The sequence below is a fragment of the Acinonyx jubatus genome, chromosome A2, assembly GCF_027475565.1.
Source record: "Acinonyx jubatus isolate Ajub_Pintada_27869175 chromosome A2, VMU_Ajub_asm_v1.0, whole genome shotgun sequence".
NCBI classification, from domain to species: domain Eukaryota; kingdom Metazoa; phylum Chordata; class Mammalia; order Carnivora; family Felidae; genus Acinonyx; species Acinonyx jubatus.
In genome coordinates this window covers 113195095-113217473 of record NC_069383.1, presented here as the reverse complement: position 1 = coordinate 113217473, position 22379 = coordinate 113195095, and the positions used below count along the sequence as shown (strand labels likewise).

Sequence of the window (22379 nt, the reverse complement as noted above, 5' to 3'; positions counted from 1 at the left end):
GGCAGGAGTCTTTGTCTTGTTGGCTCACTCGCTGATATATCCCAAATGGCTAAGACATGTTCGGTAGATGGCCGGGCTCATTAATACTTGTTAAAATAAAAAAACAAAACCCTCTATGTTGATCGGTATCACACTATTTAGCCTTTAATTGAAGACTGCCTGATACTATTTTGTGCTTTATACATTCCCCTAGTCCAAATTATATAGTCATTGAAGATAAGACTCATGTTTTATTATCTTCTTTATTCCGCAAGTATCTAACATATAATAGGTATCTAATAAACTCATTGTTGACTTATTAGTACCAAGTTGATCTGCTGCTGTAGCTTACCGGTTCCTGCACTCAGACACTGGAATATGTTCAGGAAGTAAAAACAAAAGTTTAGTGTACATGCCAACATATTATTCTAAAATCCATGCTAATATAAACAAGCCAACAACATTATATATGTTAACAACCAGGTACAAATACATTTTGAATTCCCTATTATGCAGTGATTTGCATCATGTGGCTCTGTTGGTTTGAATTATCATTAGTTGAATATCATGTGAATGTTTGAATATCATAGGTTTGTGAATTATCCAAATGCCTGACTTCTTTTGCAGTCCTGCCTACCTTTTGATACATCCAGTATTCATTTGACTTTCAGGAGACCTATTTGCTAGCAGTGCTAAAAAAAGCAACATATTTGATTAACCAATATCCAGTATGTAAAGCAGTTAGCATAGTGCCTGATATGTAATAGGTGTCCAAAAAATTTAGTTTTGTCTTCTCACCCCTAAAATGGAAGTTACAACTTGGGGATAATACAGATTTTCATTATCCATGTTATCAAAAATTTTGTTACCATGATTAATTAAGTCAGACTTACTGTTTACTCGCTTACAATCTTTTCCTTGGCAGTTTTCCCCCCCGCAGAATATTTAGGTATTATCTGATAGATACATATTATTAATCACAGTTCCAGAAGAAAGAAGCCCTGGTTCAATTTCTTGTTTGGCAAAGAGCCAATGGCAAAATTGTTTCAACAAAGAGCAACAGTTGAAATATGCTTCTGTCTTTCTCAGGTTCCAGACATGTAAACACCATGGCTCACCTTACTTCTTCTCAATTAAGTCACTTCTTTTGGAAAAAGTGAAACATTCATTATTCTTATTTTTGACTTTACATTAGCAGTTGAATATTTTTTTGGCAATTGAAGATTTTTAACATGAGATTGTTGGATATTACTTTACTGTTGTCTCATGCTTTACCTAAAACCCTGATTTTAGTTTTTAAAATTTTAAACCTGTTATATAGACTGTCTGGGAAAGTTAGCTTAATTGACTAAAATATGATCCTAATAAGAACCAAACTTGTCAGTTTGATGTGAGTATGGCCAGATTTACATAGAAATCTCTGCCATTTACAAAGAAGTCTCTTTGCCATTGATATAACCACATTTCTAGCCATTTATAAGATACAAACAATTGGCCTAGGAGAAATTGATCCAGTTTGCAAGCATATGTCCTAATGAAAATTTAATCATGTTTGATATCATATACATTTAGTTACTTTGCTTAAGGAAACCCAGGTAATCTAAGGGACATACTGTATGATAGAAGCAAGTGTCTTTTCCTTGTAATATATTTATCAATAATAATGCAAATCTTAATCCTCCCCCTGGGTCATCATAATTCAAAACACATCTCTACCATGAAGTTATCCCAGATTAGTTCAGAACATGTTAGTCTCTTTCTGCTCTACATTTCTAAGGCACTTATTGTCTCTATCACTGGTTTGGTCTCTATACTGCCTTCTCTTATAAACATCTTTCACCTTGGTAAGCTTCTCAAGGTCAAGAACTACATTATAATGTATTTCTTCTAAGTCCTGAAAAATACTTTGCATATCGTATTAGGTAATTGGTTATCTTGATTTGAGATAGTTTGCGTTTTATATTACTGACTGAGCATGTACTGAGATTAAGATATTGAGAAAGGAAAATACCAAAGAAAAGTAAAACAAGGAGAGGCTTTGGGAAGAGAAATACTGTACTAAAATGTAATGATAACTCTTCTAAGAAAAAAAGTTTATGGAATAAATTGTTGATACAAAGAAGAGTTAGATAATTACCATAAAACTGGTAGCTTGGATTTAAGCCACTGACTTTATTTAATTTAAATAGAATGTCTCAAAAGACAACTAATCCAAAAGTGTTAACTTCCCAAATATAGGACACCTGATGTAGGCATTAATATTTGTGAAAAGATTCCCTGAGTTTAAAAAAAATACAGGGTTCTTGTAAAGTAGAATAGGCCTTGCATATAAGCCAGGCATATCTAAAGCAAAAACAGGGGCACTGGGGTGGCCTAGTCAGTTAAGTGTCCAACTCTTGGTTTCGGGTCATGGTTCATGAGAAAAGAGCCCCACATGAAGCTCTGCACTGACAGCATGGAGCTTGTTTGGGATTCTCTCTTTCTCCCTTTCTCTGCCTCTCCATCACTCATTCTTTCTCTCTTTCTCAAAATAAATAAATAAACTTCTAAAAAAATAAAGCAAAAACATAACTTTTAATACTCTTTAGGGTAAAATGTGCACCCTTTGAATTTTTACCTTACCTGTCTCTGCTGATTTGAGAACCTTAGCTGAATATGTATTTAGCCTGTATTATACAATGAAGCCAGTTAGAAAAATAGGTAGTTTATTAAGACCGATTTTAATACCATTTTATAACTTCTGAATTTAGAAAAATTCTTAAATACACTAGAAATTCTATAACAATACTTTTAACACAAATGAAAGAGTTTTTGTTGGCTTATGTATGTGGTCTGCATGTTTTTTTCTATCAACTCCTACTCCCAAGACCATCTCTCCTATTTAAGCTTTTTACCGAAGTATAACATACATAGAGAAAAGTATGTAAATCATTTTCACAAATGAACAAATGTGTAATTCACACTCAGATAAAGAAATAGAACAATACCAGCCCTCTGGAAACCTTCTGACTATTCTAATTTCTAACCCATGGATCAGTTTGCTGTTTTGGGATTTTATATGAATAAGTCATACATTGTTTACTCTTCTGTGTCTGGATTCCTTTGCTCAGTATTTGTTTGATAGTCACATTACTGAATATAATTCCACTTCATTCTTATTACTGTATTTCATTGTGTGAATATATCAAAGTATATTTATATGTCCTGTTGAGGGGTATTCAGGTAGTTTTCCTTATTTCAAATAGTACAACTACAAATATTCTCATGTAGGTCTTTCAGTGAACAAGGGTACACATTTCTGTTAGATGTATGTGTAGGCCATACGATGTGTTCAGCTTTAAGAGACACTACCAGACAGTTTTGAACATGGCTGTACCATTTATACTTACCCCAGCAGTGTCTGAGTGTTCCATTTGGTCCACATCTTTACTGGTACTTGACATTTTCTATCTTTTTCATTTTAGCCATTCTGGCACCTTTATGGTAGCATCACATTGTAATGTTTATTTCCCTTTTTCTGATAACTAACAAGTTAAGCACTTAAAAATATATATTTATTATCCGTTTAGCTCTACTTTTTTGTGAACTGCTTGTTCAGGTCTTTTGCCCATTTTTACATTGGGTACTTTACGTATGAGTTTTTTGTTGTTTTTTTTTTTAACGTTTATTTATTCTTGAGACAGAGACAGCACGTGAACAGGGGAGGGGCAGAGAGAGGGGGAGACACAGAATCCAAAACAGGCTCCAGGCTCTGAGCTGTCAGCACAGAGCCTGACGCAGGGCTTGAACCCACGAGCCGTGAGATCATGACCTGAGGTGAAGTCAGACGCTTAACCGACTGAGCCACCCAGGTGTCCCGGAGTTCTAAAGCATACTTTTGTCAAATATACCTATTGCAGCTTTCTTCTCCCATGTGTTGCTTTTTCATTTGCTTAATAAGAAGTTTTAATCTTAAATATAATCAAGATTATCTAATTTTTCTTTTATAATCCGTGCTTTTTATATCCTGTCAAAGAAATTTTTGCCTACTCCAAGGTTGATGAAGTGTTACTTGAGTTTTTGTTTTAAAAACTCTTTTGTTTTATATTTCACATTTAGATCTGCAATCCACATGGAATTGATTTTTGCATATGTTGTAAGGTAGAGGGTGATTCACTTTTTTCCATATGGATATACAGTTGACTTCATTTATTGACAACATGTTCCTTTTCCCCACTACACTGCAGTAACATTTTGGTCATAACCTAAGTGACCATATACATGTGGGATTGATTGTGGACTTGCTCTCCTGTTGCATTGGTCTATTTTTCTTTTTGTGCCAATTAATGTATTATCTTAATTTACTGTAGTTTTATAATTGGGTTTAATATTTGGTAGTAAAATCCTCCAGCGCTGTTCTTTTCTTCAAGATTACCTTGGCTATTCTTGGCTCTTTGAATTTCCATATAAGTTTTAGACTAAACATGTCAGTTTCTACACCAAAATGCTAATATTTTGATTAGAATTCTTCTGAATCTAGGGGTGCCTTGGTGGCTCTGTTGGTTAAGCGTCCAACTTCGGCTCAGGTCATGATCTCACGGTTCATGGGTTAGAGCCCTGCATCAGGCTCTAAGCTGATAACTCAGAGCCTGGAGCCTGCTTCAGATTCTGTGTCTCCCTGTCTCACTCTGTCCCTCCCCTGTTTGTGCCCTCGCTCTCCGTCTCTCTGTCTCTCTGTCTTCTCTGTCTTTCTGTCTCTCTCAATCTCAAAACTGAATAAACATTATAAAAATTTTTTCTGACTCTAGATAAATATGGAGAGAATTGACAGCTTTATAATATTGAATATTCCAGTCCCTGAACACAGTATATCCTTTCATTTATTTAGATACTTTTTTTTAAATAATAGTCTTGAGTTTTGATTATAGCAGTCTTACACATATTTTGCTAGATTTTTCCCCCTAGGTATTTGATGTTTTTGATGTTATTGTAAAAATCATTTTAAAATGTCATTTTCCATTTGTTGCTGGCTTATAAAAATACAGTTCATTTTTGAATATTGATTGACCTTATATCCAGCAACTTTTCTAAATTCTCTTATTAACTGTAATGGTTTAACTTTTTTATACACACAATCATGTCATCTGTGAGTAATGTTAGTTTTTTTTTTCTTGTCTAATCCTTGCTGTTGTTTTTTCCCCGTTTCATTGGATAGGATTTCCAGTACACTGTTGAATAGAAGCAGTGATAGCTAGTGTGCTTATCTCATTCCTGATCTCAGAGGAAAACTTTACATATTTCACCATCAAGTATGATGGCTACTTTAGGTTTTTGTTTGTTTGTTGTTTACAGATGTTCTTTATCAGATTAATGAAGTTACCTTTTCTTCCTAGTTAAGAGATTTTTAAAATCATGAATGAGTTTTGAATTGTGTAAAATGGTTTCATATAGAATATGTTTAATAATGCTATAATAGCTCAGGAGGAGTATTTAAACATGAAAATATTTACTATTTTTACTGTTATATTTTACTATATACTATTATATACTACTATATACTACTATGGCTATTTTAATATCACATTGTAATATTTTTTGAGATAATATATAGTATAGCTAGTGAAAATCTGCAAATCAGCCCATAACCACTGGAAATCTGGCTACATCTGTTTTGACACTTTTGTTCTCATGTTTGTTTAGCTTATGACTATTGTCTTCTCATTAAGGGTGCTTGGCACAGTAAATTAAAAACAAGAGTACACAGAAGCATAGTGTATCACATCATTTTGCCAGACTAAACAACTCTAAGTAAGACAATGCCTTCCCACTCTGATAATTTCAGGCTATTAGAGATGCTTCAGTAGTAAAGCATTATTTAAAACTGCTACAACTCTTATCTTTTCCTGGTTGCAGGAGGACCCTTTACAAGATTGGAGAGGTGAACAAAGCAAAGAGAAATAGTACTCTGGCAGATCTTTGGTGGTCCCTCCTTTCTGAGTAGTTAACAAACTCCTGGACCATTCCCTTAATTTTTTCTTTTCCACTCAGTGTCCTCTCTCCTATTTTCATTCCCTTCTCACTACAAAGCCAAAACCAAAATGTGTCAAAGGAGCAAGCAGGAGAGAACATTCCGATTTTTTTTTCTGACCTCCATATTGTTCCTTCACTTGCTGCTCATACGTGCTTAGTAAAGTAGGAATTTCAGCTAAACCATAGTAATAACTAACTGTTCAACAGACTTAGCTTTACTGTTGATTAGATTACTAGTAAGTCTCCCTTTAGAAACAAGTGAAGGTAGTTTTAGTAAAAGACCCAAGCTTGAGTTAGTTTGACCATGATGAAAACGAGGACATGAATTTCCAGCTCAGGAAGCAGAAGAAAAGATGGTCACGGATGAAGGCATGATCCTGTTATCTTTCCTGTATCTTGATACCTCAGGATTGGATTAAGCAAGCTATATAAATAAGATGTGGCCCAGGCAAGAGAAAATGAACTCTTGAAAAACTTAAGTGAATGTGTCCTTGTCTAAAAGCTGGTGAAAAGTGCTTTGTTGATCTGAATGTAAAAATTTGCTATGAGACCTTCTGGCTCATTATAAAGAAAAGTGCATATATGGTTACATACTGGAATGCTTCAACCTCTGCCAAGGTTCCCAGTGGGAGTATCAACGGGGAACCAGACCACAGAAGCATTGCATTTGGGTTTTAGTCTAAGTAGAGAACAGAATGAAAATATATTTTCTTGGGGCACCTGGGTGGTTCATTGAGTTGAGTGTCCAACTCTTGATTTTGGCTCAGGTCCTGATTCTAGAGTTGTGGGATTGAGCCCCACATCAAGCTCTGCTCTATGCATGGAGCCTGCTTAAGATTCTCTCTCTCTCTCTCTCTCTCTCCCTCCCTCCCTCTCTCTTTCCTCCACTCACACATGCACGCACACACACACACACTCTCTCTCTCTAAAATACTTTTTTTTTTGAAAATAAATTTTCTTACTTTGAAGGAACAAATGACACAGCAGGTAATCCATTTCTAATCCTTTTAATTCATGGTGTACAAAATAAGAGGTTCTCTGTTCAGAGAAACCCAAACAGGATTCAGACCCTAGTACCTATTACCTGTTGACATCAGGCAAAGCAATTAACCCCTTTCTGTCTAATGTTTTCAATCTGTTGGGTGGTGATAATAGTATTATATAACCCATAGGACTATTTATAGATTTAAATTATATATATATGTATACATTTATAAATTTTACACATAAACATTTAATAAATTATAAATTACATATATAATGTTTTTAAGGTACAGTGCCTGTCATGTAAGTACTTCAGAAGTATTAGCTATTATTAAGTTTTACTTTTTCCTGCTTTACTGATCAAAATCAGTGATACCAGTGAAGGAAAAGAAATGAATTGATAGAATTTGTTTTTTAAATGCTTGAGCCAGAAGGACAGTCAACTATTGATCAAGTACAAAAAATATTTTATGATTTTCCTTTATTTTACTTGATACTACATTAAAATTTTCTCTACTTTTCCAGGTTTTATTGTATGATAATTCCTTTTAGGAAGACTGAGAAATAGGCAAGGAGTATATTTATTCCCTCTGTTCAGTGATACTACAATTAAAAGATATTTAACTTAATTTTTACTTATATGAAAGTAATACTTGTACCCAGTTTTCAAAGTCAGGATAAAGCTTCTCATGAAAAACAGTGACCCTCAGTCTCACACCCAGTTCCCATTCCTCAGAAGTAAATTTTACTTCTTTTAAACATTTTTCCTGGAACTTACCTCTATGTCTTTAAAATAACATGCTTATGCTGCTAATTTTAAAAATTGTATTCATTACCCACTGACTTCCTACAATGGAAGATAAGAGGTTAGCCCTTTATCACCACACCCCTTTTCCCAAAACACAAACTTCTTCCCCCCAATCATGACCCCCCTCCCCATCTTCATGATGCAGCTATTTGTAATTGTAAGTGAAATCAGTTGTCCGTGTCTGCATCATCTTAGCTTTGGAAATACTGCTTCCAGTTGAACCAGGCACGGTATACTACAATTGTTTCAGATCCTGAAGAGCTGTTTATGTTTCTGAAGTTAACTTTTTTTTTTAACTAGAAACTTTTTGCTCATTTTTGCTGTTCCTTTTCCACATGTTAGGTAGTCTCAAACTCTCTGACAGTAATAAGAACTCTAAATGGTCATATATATCAGGGATTCTGATTTCCTGGGTGATGTCACATGGCTTTCTTCACTTTCCTGTTCTCTTCCCTCCAGGCTGCTCGAGAACTATTGTCCTGTGGTCTTCCCTTTCACTTCTCTCTGGTATTTAGGGCCTTTGTTTCCTGGATCCCATATTTTCTTTTTGTTGTGGTGTGGAACTAGAAAGAGTACATGGGGGGGGGGGTGACTTTTTTTGAGGACTGATATTTCTGAAAATGTATAAAATTCCAAGTTGGAAATAATTTTTTCTTTGAATTTTGAAGACTTTGCTCTGTTGATTTTCTGGCTTCCAGTATTGTGTTCAGCAGTTCACTATCATTCTGGTTCCTGATCCTTTATATGGGACTTTTTTTTCTGTCTGGTAGCTTTTAGGATGGTGTCTATAAAAAAGAGCATTAGTCTTTTTATTTTCTTTTTAAGTTTATTTTGAATGAGAGAGAAGGGCTGAGAGAGAGAGAGAGAGAGAGAGAGAGAGAGAGAGAGAGAGAATCCCAAGCAGGCTCCACGTTATCAGCACAGAGACTGACACAGGGCTTAAACCCACAAACTGTGAGATCATGACCTGAGCTAAAATCAAGAGTCAGTCACTTAACCAAATGAGCCACCCAGGCACGCGGAGCATTAGTCTTTTTAGTGATTCCTTTCTGCGTGGCTTAACTAAGAAGTCCTTTCTCTCTTGGGTATTGTTGTTTCTTGTTTTTTGTTTTTGTTTGTTTTTAAAATTTTTTTAATGTTTTTTTTTTGAAAGAGACAGACAGACTGTGAGGAGGGGAGAGGCAGAGAGAGAGCGAGACACAGAATCTAAAGCAGGGTCCAGGCTCTGAGCTGTCAACACAGAGCCCAAGGAAGGGCTTAAACTCACGAACCACAAGATCATGACTTAAGCCAAAGTTGTTGGATGCTTAACCAACTGAGCCACCCAGGTACCCCTGGATTTTATTGTTTTAGCCAATGTAAATCCTTGCCCTTGGTTACTCTAAAGTTAAAGAAAACTTGAGGGACAGCTTGATAACAGTTTTCAAGTACAAGTACAAATATGCAGAGAATGGTAACTATGTGTGTTTAGAAATGGCGGGGGGGGGGGGGGTGGGGGGAGTTACAAACTCCAACATAGGTTATACCATCACTTCCCAAACTATTCCATCAAATGTGAGGCTCCTCAGATGTTGCATACTGTGCCTTTCTTCTCCTTTGTACGTTCTTATGAATTATTAGCATATGAGCCTTAAGAAGTTCTGCATAAACCTGTTTAACCTTGCATGACCTAGCATTTCCGAAATTTATTTGCTTACCGAATTTTTCTTTTTAATTATTTTAAAAGGAACATCATTAACATATGTATAACACAGTTGGAGAAATGCCAGGTAAGACCTAGACTTTCCTGGCTACAAAAGAGCAATTAAGCATTGGAATGAGTAACTGAGAGAAGCTGTGGACTCCTTTTCCAGAGGTCTTTAAAACAGGACATCTGTTGAAGGCGTAGTCCTGTTTGAACAATAGGACTTTGCTAGTGTTTCTTCCTCTTCCTGTCCCCTAGTGGTAGCTTTGGAGGCCATGAGCCCACCTTTTACATGATTCTAGTACTGTGGTTCCTGATATGTATAAGAATGACTGCTACTACTAATAATTATATTTATTGAGAACTTAACTAAGTGTCTGGCCCTATGTTAGGTGCTTTACACATAGTCACTAATTTAATCTTTGTAACAACTCCATGAGGTAGGCAATATTCTTTTATAGATGGGTTAATTAGGGATAAAGAGACACAAAACTGACACAGCAATAGGTCAAGATTGAAGCCCAGAGCATCTCACGTGATAACTGGCTCATTTACCTCCATTGTTAATGTTCAGAACGGCAGCCTGCAAAAAATAAATAAGTAACTTATGTGTGCTTGTATTTTTTATGTAAAAACTTGGACTGATCTGTGCTCACTCTATTAAATTATTCCCTAAACCTTTTGATGAATTCAGAGTTTATTAATTTTTGTTAGGAACAAATTCCATTACACATGATTTTACTCTAATTTGCCATCCAGTTGCATGAGACTTCTTGCCTTCATAAATTTGATGTTGTTCCTATATATAAAGACCCCCAAAAATCTGGATCTGTGAAAATTGGGACAATCCTTAAAAAGCCCCATTTTCAACATATTCACATATAGTAACACCTTTGTAATGTGGTGTAGAGAACACTAGGGTAGGAGGCAGAAAACCTGGATTCTCACATGGTCAGCTATGTGCTATGTGCTGTGGGCAAATCACTTTCTCTCATTGTCCTAATCTGTGAAATGAGGGACTTTGAGTATCTCAGAGGCCTTTTCCACTCCAATATTTCAAGATGATTTTTGTCTCTGGGTATCAGCTATCATAATGGGAGAAGACTTAAATTAGAAACTTCCCAGGTCAGTTTACACCGCAGAATGATTTGCATGAACCAATGGGAGGGGCTGGATAAATAAGCCGGAGCCATCCTGCTGAGTACTATATTAGAAGAGATTGAAAAAAATTAGTGACTTAAATGTCTCTTTAAGGTCACCTCCAACAAGGCTACTGAATTTTAGAGAATCTATGGAAGTCTTTCTCTTTTTTAGTATATGTGCTGCCCAAGCGAGCACAACACCTTTCTCTAAAGTTAAGTTTTATTTGATAATAAATAGGGGATAGTATATTCCCAACCCTCTGTACTGGCACATCCTAGGTGTTCACTGAAGGCTTGTGGAAATTAATTGTTGTTTAGGATAGAACAGTAGGATCAGAAAGAGAAGTTGTTTTTCTAACCAGTTTAGAAAGTTAAGAAAAAAAAGTTTAGAAGGTGAAGTGTGCAGGCTGTGGCATTTTCAACCATCTGGGTTCATTATCCACCTTTACTACTTAGTAACTGTGTGTTCTCCAGCAAGTTAGATACTTCCATGTCTCACTTTCCCCTTTTCTAAAGAGAATTATGAGTGTACCTGCCTCGTGGGGTTGTTGTGAGGATTAAATAAACATGGTCCAAGTGTTGTATTTGGCACAATACTTAGGAAAGATTTAGCATTCTGTTAGTATTAGCTAATGTAATTAGCTAATGTATTAAGGAGATGCAGTGTTTCTCCAGAAATTCCAGTAGAAGTTTTCCTTTTCTTAGGGGACAGCGTAAAACCCCAAAGGTAAACCACATAGTTCTGGTGCTTGATTTAATACATTACCATCTTTTCTGGCCACTTCCATATTCCCAAATAATGATACATTTCCATGTAGAGAGGTTACTTTATTTTGGCATGATACTGGTTGTATTTTTGTTTGAAATACATTATACTTTGGAGTGCACAGTCTGCTCATTGACTATAATAGAGCATAAAGCCAAGTTTGAAGGTTTAAATAAATGGCACAAATTCATGTCCTTGCTTACAATGTCTGCCTAAAGACTTTTGCTTGAAACACACTTAAGATTGTGAAATTGATGGATAAACGCTGATGCAACCCACTCCTGTCACCCAGCTGGAAAGTTAAGACACTTATCCCTGAGAAGGGCTGTTGCTCATGAAAATATTTTGTTCATTTGTTCTTTCATGGGTAATTGCACAGAGTAACAAAAAACACCTACTCGACTTACAGCTTGGCAGAAACAGTAGCTTATGTTTTCTAGAGACAAAATTAGAAGCAGGCTCCCTGGACCCATCCCTAAGTCAAAATAAAATAAAATGTCTAGGAAACCACTATGCCTCCCAGTTACTATAGTCCATAGAGTAATATTGTTTAGGTCAGTATGTCCCAAAATAAAAGGACAGAGAGAAGTGAAAGGAGAAAAGGAAAATATATATTTGAGTTAATATGTTTTTGTAGAGATGAAGAGGCAAGGTGTTTTTCTTTCTTATGTTGTCTTTCATATGGGGCGGGGGGGAGAATTTATAGGACCCTAATCTTGTTCCTGCAATTATCAAGAGAAAAACTGAATGCAGTATACTTTGTTGAGGGGAGAGGTTACAGCTTAAATTGTATTTTACTTATAATATTGAAGATTAACATCTTTTCTAGGGGAACCCAAGTGTTAGCAAAATTACATCGAGAGAGTATCTTCATTCTTTCCCTCTTCTTTTACTTTTTAAACATTTTTATGCATTTTTAATTGTAATTTTTATTTATTTTTTAAGTAATCCCTACACCCAACATGGGGCTCAAACTCACAACCCCAAAATCAAGAGTCACATGCTCTACTGTCTGAGCCACCCAGGCACCCCTACTTTTTTTCTATTTTCACAGAAAAGTGAATCCTCATTCTACTCTTCTCTATAAGATATCATTCAGTTGGCAGACATTTAGTGAGCAACAACTGTGCATAAGGTGTAAAGAGAAAACAGAAAAATAAAACACCGTCCATTTAGAAGTTGAAATCTGAGGGGCTCCTGGATGGCTCAGACAGTTAAGCATCCGACTCTTGGTTTCAGCTCAGGTCATGATCTCAAGGTTCGTGAGTTCGATCCCTACATCTAGCTCCTCACTGATAGTGTGGAGCCCACTTGGGATTCTCTCTCTCTGTCTCTCTCTGCCCCTCCCCAACTCCCATGTGCACGCACGCTCTTTCTCTCTCTCAAAATAAATAAATAAACTTAAAAAAAAAAACTTGAAATCTGATAGCAGAGATATTTATCCAAATAATTATATCAGAATTAAAAAGGAGGTACAAAGAGCTGTAGGGACGCAAAGAATTTTTAAGTTGGAGACTTCATGAGAGGTTTCCTGAAAAATGTAGCATTTGGATACTATGGGATTTCCCACTGTGGGAAAGACAGAAGGATTGTGACTTATAGTGATGGGGGATAGGAAGAAAATACAGCAGCCTTGGCATGAACAAAGATGAGCAGACTAGGAAATGTGCAGCATGTTTAACCTGCACAAATAATGTGATATGCCTAAGTAGAGAGTATGCCAAGAATGGAAATGGGGTTTGGGATCACTAGTGGAAAATAAGTAAGTTAGGACTCTGTCGGGGTGGGGGGAGGAGCCTTGAATGCCATGTTAGACATTTAACTTATTAAATACAATGTATGAAGGTCAGAACTTCTCCTGCATTTCAACTAATATGCCCTTACTAGAAGAGGACAGAAAAAGTGTAGCATTCTGGGGTGGGGCAGGGGGAGTGGGAAAAGGGAGGGATGACGAGGTGGAGCACAGGGAATGTTTAGGGCAGTGAAGCTATTCAGTGTGCTTCTGTGATGATGGATACATGGCATTATGCATTTGTCAAAATAGCAGAATGTACAACACAAAGAATGAACTGGAATGCAAACTGTGGACTTTAGTTGATAATAATGTGTCAATTTTGGCTCATCAATTTTGTGACAAGCATACCACACTACTGCCATGTGTTAATAACAAGGGAAATGCAAGTTAATAATAGGGGAAATTGTGTGTGTTTCAGGGGTCAGGGAAAGTGAGGAGGGGAATAAAAGTATATGGGAACTCTGTATTTTCTGCTCAACTTTTAAGTAAACCTAAAACTGATTTTAAAAATAAAGGCTATTTTGGGGGCACTTGGGTGGCTCAGTCAGTTGAGCATCCAACTCTTGATTTTAGCTCAGGTCATGATCCCAGGGTCATGGGATCAAGCCTCGTATCTAGCTCCATGCTGAGCAAGGAGCCTGCTTAAAATTCTCTCACTCTCCCTCTGCTCCTCCCCACCCACACCCCCACCCCCATTCGCATGCCCACACTCTCTTCTCTAAAAAATAAAAAATAAATAAAAATAAAGGCTATTTTCATTTTTTAATGTTTATTTATTTATTTATTTTGAGAGAGAGCGAGCAAGCAGGGGAGGGGCAGAGAGAGAGAGAGAGGGAGAAAGAGAATCCTAAGCAGGCTCTACGCTGACAGATTCAGGGCTTGATCTCATGTGAGGTCATGACCTGAGCCAAAATCAAGAGTGGGACGCTTAATCACTTAACCAACTGTGCCATCCAGTTGCCCCAAAGCTATTTTTTTTAAAACGGCATTCTTTTGGCCATGAAATGTACTACAGGTACCAATTTTTAAGTTAGATATTACATCTTTAAAATCACATGAATTTTTCATTCTATTTGTTTATACATAAATGTCTATTTTAACATTAAAATTTTCCCCCAAATTTTTCAATAAATTAAGTGACCCCTTGGAGTATGATTCCTGTATTAAGAAGCATGGCTTTGGTTCACAGGGTGTTATTGAAGTCATAGCAACCAGTTATTCTTGCAACATAGATTTTTTTTTTGCATCCTTATTTTTATTTCCCAGTATTCATATAGATGCTTATACACTGCCTTTAACTCAGTCAACCTTTATTTTGTTTGCAGTTGAACTTTGCAGCAGACATGAGAAATAGTTGATAAACCCACTTTCATGGATATTAAAATTGAGACAAAAGAGGTATATTTTGATAGGAAAGTAAGTTATACCCAGAAAAGGAGATAGAGAAATGTAAAATAAGCTTGCTGAGGAGAAGGGCAAAGTAAGTGGAGTGACCTGGGTTAGTTAGGTTTAAATGAATTGTGAAACAGAGGGCACAGTTTGATGGGTGCCCTTGTCATTTAGAGCATAAATGTTTTTCTGGATGTCATTGAGACCCAGCATGACCTTTAAGCTATCACCAATACACATTCCTCTTCTTGTGTAGTGTTTATACTGTGACTCAGATAACAGGGTTGTTTGGGTACTTATTTATGTAGATATTCAGACATGTGAACCCACACGGTGCCTAATGAGTCCTCTTGGAACCACTGAAGCACATTCATAGGACAGTCTCCTTATTTGTGTTTTCAAGGCACTTTGTTTTCCTCATGAAGACCGCAGCTGGAATCTTTAACCTCATGCAAGAGTCAGCCTTTGAGAGTAAATTCCTTAGCTCTCTGCTTGCTGGGAAAAAAACCAAGAGGCCCCCTGACAGATACCCCTAGGAGAGTAGCCCTTTCTCCATAAACTGTTTTCATCAATGAGAGAATGAAGAGATTATGTACAGAATAGGATCCTGGGTCCATCTTGAGTTTGAATCCTCTGTTTACCATATATTGGACACTGGGAAAGTCACTTTACGTCTCTGGTCCTGGTTAATCTATAAAGTGGGGATAAGATCTTGGGTTACATGGAATCAGAGATAGAATGTGTCTGGTATATGTGAAGTACTTCAATAAATATTAGTTCGCTTCTCCCCCTTCCCTGCCTTGTTCTGCTAAAATTTCACAGCCGCCTCATCACACAGCCACCTCATCAATTCATTTGGTATTTAATATGAGCACCTAGTATGAGCCAGGCCCATTGCTAGGTGATAGAGATATGACTACAAATAAGACACATAAGCCTGTGATTTCAGGAGCTCTCGGGTTTGTGAACAGTTCATTTCTTTGTCTCCAATGTCAGCGGTCCCAAGTTCACACAGCTTTTCACTAGTGTTTTTGACCAAAAAGTTACCAGTTAAAATACTCAGTGACTGCCTTTTTTGGCACCACTTTGAAGAGCAAACTGGTTTCAGGACAACCAAGGACCCATTAGGTACCATTTGGGTTCACATGTCTGAATATCTACATAAATAAATACCCAGAGAGGTTCCTACCGCATAAAGGTTTAAAGTCCACACACTCTGGTGCCTCACAAGTCCACATTAAATACTAAGAACTAAAATCCCTCAGGGATTTCACTCACTGTGGCCACAAATCATATTTTGAAAATGTAGGTGGCATGTATCATCCTCAGCAGGCAATTGATGAAACAAGTTATTTTGCGGTCTTAGAATCCATATAAGTGTTTTTACCTTTGTCTTTTATATGTTTTATTGTTTCTGTTTTTGTTTTGTTGTGGTTTTGGTTTGAGGGTGGTTTAAAATTAATGCTGGGCTAGATTCTCATTTTGACATTCACTCATTTATAATCAGATATGTTTCCACATAGCTCTAACCTTTCCATTCTCAATATGCAGAACACTTTCTCCTCTTTAAGGAAAACTGTATGCACAGAAAAGATAAATATTTGAGGAAGTTCTCATAGAGGGATCTTCCCTTCTTAAAAAGATTCATTTTTGAATTAACTTTAAGAATAAAATTATTCTTGGGGCGCCTGCATGGCTCAGTTGGTTGAGCGTCCGACTTTGGCTCAGGTCATGATCTCACAGTTCGTGAGTTCGAGCCCCACGTCGGGCTCTGTGCTGACAGCTCAGAGCCTGGAGCCTGCTTCAGAGTCCGTGTCTCCCTCTCTCTCTGCCCCTTCCTGCTTATACTCTGTCTCTCTGTCTCTCTCTCAAAAATAAATAATCATTAAAAAAAATTAAAAGAATAAAATTATTCTTGAGGCACCTAAGTGGCCCAGTTGGTTGAGTGTCCAGTTCTTGATTTTAGCTCAAATCATGATCCCAGGGTCATGGGATTGAGCCATGTCTCGGGCTTCACACTGAGCACAGAGTCTGCTTGAGATTCTCTCTCCCTCAGCCCCTCTCCTCTGCCTGTGCACTCTCCTTTCTTCTCTAAAATTAAAAAAGAAAAGTTTAAGAATGAAATTATTCTTACAATGCAGTTAAGGAATAAACTTTTACCTAAATTTAATGTGCCAAATTTTCTGTCACACAAGACAGAAATTATAAACACAAATAGGGGAGCAAAATTTTTATCCTGAAGAGAAAAATATTTAGGATCTCTAACTTCGAGAAAGTAAAACTGTCCCAGAACTTTATGCCTTTTAAAAAATCATTAACAAAAAAATTAATAAATAATAAAAATCATTAGCATACTTGATTTGATGATCTTCTTTAGGAGATAACGAGAGCAGGACTGTTTGTGGGACATTCACATGGGCACGCTGACCACATTGATACTATTTTAGGGTTCTCTACTGTGAGTGATATCCTGGTAAGGGATGGCTTCTTTCCTTTAGTAAAACAGCCTGGACAGCACTCAGAAGGTGGTTATGTGTTCTTCTCTCATTACGGTAACCTAGATGAGATCACTGAACCAAAGAACCTTTAAGTTCCCTTCCTGTGTATCTTTTTAGAAGATTGCTCTGCTCTTCAGGACTAACTCTATAGCTGTTCTTCTTTCCATTTCAGAAATTACCATGGTTGACACAGAGATGCCATTTTGGCCCACCAACTTTGGAATCAGCTCCGTGGATCTCTCCGTAATGGATGACCACTCTCATTCTTTTGACATCAAGCCCTTCACCACTGTGGATTTCTCCAGCATTTCCACTCCACACTATGAAGACCTTCCATTCGCAAGAGCAGACCCAATGGTTGCTGATTATAAGTATGACCTGAAGCTCCAAGAGTACCAAAGTATGATGTTTATTTTCACTTTTCAGATGGCTAAGACTAAAATCGTTCTAACCTCTCAACACTGGAATAAATGCTCCAGAGACTAAAACTGTATAGAAAATGTATACCATTCATTTATTCATCCATTTATCTCTGAAATGTTAGGTATTTACAGTATACCAAAAAGAAAAGTAGTGTGTAAATCCCCAGATTATTCTTTTTTCCCCTCCTTCCTTCCCTTTTCCTTTCCTTATTTCTTGTTTCTTTCCTTCATAGGAGCGTTTTCCAGCATGATGACATTGCCAGGTTTATCTCAGGCTAAGAGTCCATCACCCAACTTTGGATTCTTTTGGCTGCTTAAGTTAATAAGTAACAGTTTGCTACTTTATATAACTTATGATCACTAAATTGCAAAGTTGTTCATTTTTCCTAATTCTGCAGTTTGAGTAACTTATACTGAAACCTGTTTCTCTGCACAAATTTAAATTTCGCCATTGTAGTCTATTGATAAATCTTCCTGCCATTAACTAAATTCATGTCAAAACATCAGACTCAAGACAAACCAAAACTGCACTTTTCAAGATAAGATGAATTTCTGTGATGCTGTTTCCTTGATTTTATCTTCATGTGCTGATATGCTCGTTTTCCAAAGCCACCTCCGTGTAATTGGCAACCATTACTTGACAGTAAGAACTTCCTGTATTTCTAGTTTTTTTCAAAAAGATAAATAATATACTTCGTTATATTTGCATGGTTTTCAGTTAGAGCCTAATATGGAAATTTAATAGGCCTGATCCTACACAGCAGAAAGGTAGTGCTTACTTGCCATGGGTTCTCTCACTCTATCAAAAATTATTTTACAAACCACCTTTTCTAACACAATATTGTTGGAAAACCTGGTCTCTTATTTTCCATGTACCTTCAAGCTGGGCATTCCAGTACCTTTTCCACAGCATTGGTTGCTTCTGTGTTTGACAAGAGTGGTTTAAAAATACTTCCTAAATGCAATATTTAAATAAAAATATAGGAGCACCTGGGCAGCTCAGGGGGTTAAGCGTCTGACTTGGGCTCAGGTCATGATCTCACAGTTCATGGGTTCAAGCCCCACATGGAGCTCTGTGCTGACAGCGCAGAGCCTGGAGCCTGCTTCAGAGTCTGTGTCTCCCCCTCCCTCTGACCCTCCCCTGCTTACACTCTGTCTCCTTCTCTCTCATGAATAAACATTAAATTTTTTTAAATAAATAAAATATATAGTTTAATATTGTGATGAATGCCAAATACAGCACATTATGTAACAAAATAACCTTAATGGTCTCAGATACTATGTGGTGTCTGTCAGAGCTTTAGTACTACCAGGTGTTGAAGGGTCATAAAACCACAGACCTAATACCCTTCCCCATTTTATTTTTACAGGTGAAGCTCAGAGGTGTTGTGACTTGCCTGTGGTTACAAAGCCTACTTTTTCCTATGTTTTGTTTTCATGTTCCATAATGTTTCTACGCTTAAATAATAAACATGGCAATAAGGGAGACTTGCCATAGTGCCTTTTTAGCAGTTTGTCATGTGATAATTATCTGCTCACATTTTTCTGTACACAGGTGCAATCAAAGTGGAGCCTGCATCCCCACCTTATTATTCTGAAAAGACTCAGCTGTACAGTAAGCCTCATGAAGAGCCTTCCAACTCCCTCATGGCAATTGAATGCCGTGTCTGTGGAGATAAAGCTTCTGGGTTTCACTATGGAGTTCATGCGTGTGAAGGATGCAAGGTAAAAAAAAAAAAAAAAAAATTTTTTTTTTTTCCAAAAAATTTTCTGACAGTTTACTTCTTATTTCATTTCTTGTTGTGAACACACAGCAAGGAAATGTGATAAAATTGTCAAACTTTTGTTTTGGTAAAACCCATTCTTCAAATGATATATTTGAAAACCTAAGAAAATCAGTGAAAGCAGAGCTGCTTTGCCTCACTTCCTTCTCTCCAAACTGGTCCTTGAGCCACTGATCTAGTTCAACCCTTGCATCCTGCAGATTAAAAAAAATAATAAATGAGTTGTTCAGTATGTCATGACAAAATAGCAATGAGGTGACCCAGAACCCAGATTTTCTGAATCCTCTAGTTTTGTTTTTTTTCCCACTATTCCAAGTGATATTTTGTATATGTAAAGCTTGATAGATTAGATAGATAGATACGTTTATTTGATACCTAGAACAGTCCCATGAGGTTGAGCTTATTTATGCCCACCTTACAGATGTAGAAACCCACCCATGGTCATCCATTAGGAAGTGGCAGAACTAGGGCTAACTAGAATATATATCTTACGATTCCTTAACCAGTGCTCTGTGTTTTCTTATTTCACATTGGTCTGAGACATGTATGATGGACAGGCAAAAAGATAGAACTGTTTTGGAAGAGACATACTGTTTTTCCTCAAGTCCCTTCTTTGTGAAAAGTGTATTTTGGAAAGCTCAAATATTTATTAATATTCTGCCCAATTATTAAGAAATTCTTAACCAACTCATATTTTAGTAAGTAATCTTTTAAAATAATTTTAATATACTCAGTGAATAAAATAGTAAAAAATACTATTTGTTATATACCCTAAGGTTCAGAATAAATTGTTCATAAATATTTACCTTATAAAATAAACACTGCTTATGTAAGATCCTATTCAAACCTCAGTTGGGGTTTTTATTCAGAATAAAAGTGTACAACAGCAGTTAGGTAGGTGTTAGAACATCTGGGTTCCTAACTGGTGTTAGAACATCTGGGTTCCTAAGCCAAAACAGAACTTAATATTTATTGAATATCTACTATGCACTAGATATTGTATAAGATGCTTTTTTTTAACCACATTCTGCCTAAGTTTTTGCATCTATAAAATGATGGGGTTGAATTAGATGATCTCTAAAATCTCTTTAATTCAGTTTATTTTTCTAAAGGCAACCTAATAAAGTGAAAAGAGACAAGGTTGTAGTCACCCAGCCACCTGTCCAGAGTTACTAGCCAATCATATAAACCCTCAGTCACCTCATGTGTAAAATGACTTGGTTGAATTACTTATCCAAGGTCTTATTCATCTCTAAGGTCTAAAATTCCAAAATGACTTTTTGAAATACTATTGGCAGAGAGATACTTTCATTTAAAACACTAATAAGTATTCATTGTGTGATTGAAACCAAACTAAAATATCTGTGATGAATGAAATCATTAGGTATGGTCAGTTATTTAAGATTGCAGTGACTAGTGAAAACATGTCATTTTATTGTGTTAGATTTATGTAATTTTGGAGCAAATTGTTGCCAAATTCTGAGAAACACCTGAAGAAACCATTCTGTTTGGTCATCTTGGTAATTAACATTGGTAAATAAAAACAGTGTGATTGGTTAAGTTTCCTCCATATATTACTGCTTTTTATAGGCTTAGAAAACGAGAACGTTTAAGCAAATAGTTCCATCATGTCAGTATTTGTGGGCAGTGGCCATTACTGATAACAGCTAAAAATTGAAAGACAGTAGTTGGTTACAGTAATAAAAACTAAGTCCTGAGGGCACAAAACTTACAAAGTAAAAGCAAGCAAAGAAGAAAAATAGCAAGAAGGAGAAGGACAAAGTTCAAATGCCATCAAATTAGGAACAGAAAGGGTCCTAAGGCAGAGATGGAGAATGAACACTTAATAAAATCCAAAGAAGACCCTGGATTACAGACTTCTGAGACTAAAATGCAAAGAAGGTTATGCTAACCTTGGAAGGCAAAATAGATATCTACTCATTTTACTTTATTTTATTTTTTAAATTTTTTTAACGTTTATTTGTTTTTGAGACAGGGAGAGACAGAGCATGAACAGGGGAGGGTCAGAGAGAGGGAGACACAGAATCTGAAACAGGCTCCAGGCTCTGAGCTGTCAGCAGAGAGCCCGATGCGGGGCTCGAACTCACGGACCGCGAGATCATGACCTGAGCCGAAGTTGAACGCTTAACCGACTGAGCCACCCAGGCGCCCCAATATCTACTCATTTTAAAGATAAGAGTAAAAAGAAATGTTAGTGGAATAATATAATTTGGCTTCTCCACATATAAGTCAGTAGTTCTCAAAGTGTGTTCTGGTAGCCTGTGGATTCCCTAAGACCTTTTCAAGGCACCTGTGAGGTTGAAACTACTTTTATAACAATTGTCAGTTGTCATTTACCGTTTTCACTCTCACTCTCTCAGGAGTATAAGTGGAGTGTTCCAGAAACTACATGACATGGAATAGTAATATAGCTTTGGTGGCTAATGGAATGTTTGCCTGTTATGTTCTTGTACATAACAATTTTTCAGTTTTAATTGCTAGTCTGACAAGTATCAGTAGATATAACCACATAAACAAAAGCTCATGGGGTCCTCAATAATTTTTAAGAGAGTAAAGGGGTCCTAAGACCAGAAAGTTTGAGAACCACTGTTATAAGGCATTGAGGCTGAAGAAATACTCATTCTTTGCTGCTGTGGAATTAAACAAAATTGCTGCCGCAGTCTGAATGCAGCTAATTTAGATCAGTGGCTATCAGTAATCAAAGATATCTTCTTAGCTTATCAACAATACTCAACAAAAAGCCAGGAAAGTGAACAAACAAATGTGTTTGACTCACCTGTATTTTGTAAAGGGTACTTTGGCAGTTTAACATTTGCCATTTCAGCAGAATGTATCATGTGCCCATGATTAGAATACAGTTAACCATAAACCTGCAGACTAGTTTATGAATTGAACAGAATAGTCTGGGGTGCCTGGGTGGCTCAGTCGGTTAGGCCTCCGACTTCAGCTCAGGTCATGATATTGCAGTTTGTGGGTTTGGGCCCCGCATCAGGCTCTGTGCTGACAGCTCAGAGCTTGGAGCCTGCTTCGAATTGTGTGTCTCCCTCTCTCTCTGCTCCTCCCCTGCTCATGCTCTGTCTGTCTCTGTCTCAAAAATA

General features: G+C 36.8%; 1 protein-coding gene across 4 annotated transcripts in view; it reads left to right on the top strand.

Annotated features, from left to right (window-relative positions):
- Positions 1-22379, top strand: part of PPARG (peroxisome proliferator activated receptor gamma) — a 134345-nt gene that overhangs the window by 66965 nt on the left and 45001 nt on the right. For all 4 annotated transcript variants that reach the window (XM_027042668.2, XM_027042669.2, XM_015074649.3 and 1 more), the window contains 2 exons: positions 17227-17454; positions 19032-19201. In XM_027042668.2, coding sequence (XP_026898469.1) covers positions 17235-17454; positions 19032-19201 — 390 coding nt within the window. In that variant the 5' untranslated portion in view covers positions 17227-17234. The remainder of the gene's footprint in view (positions 1-17226; positions 17455-19031; positions 19202-22379) is intronic.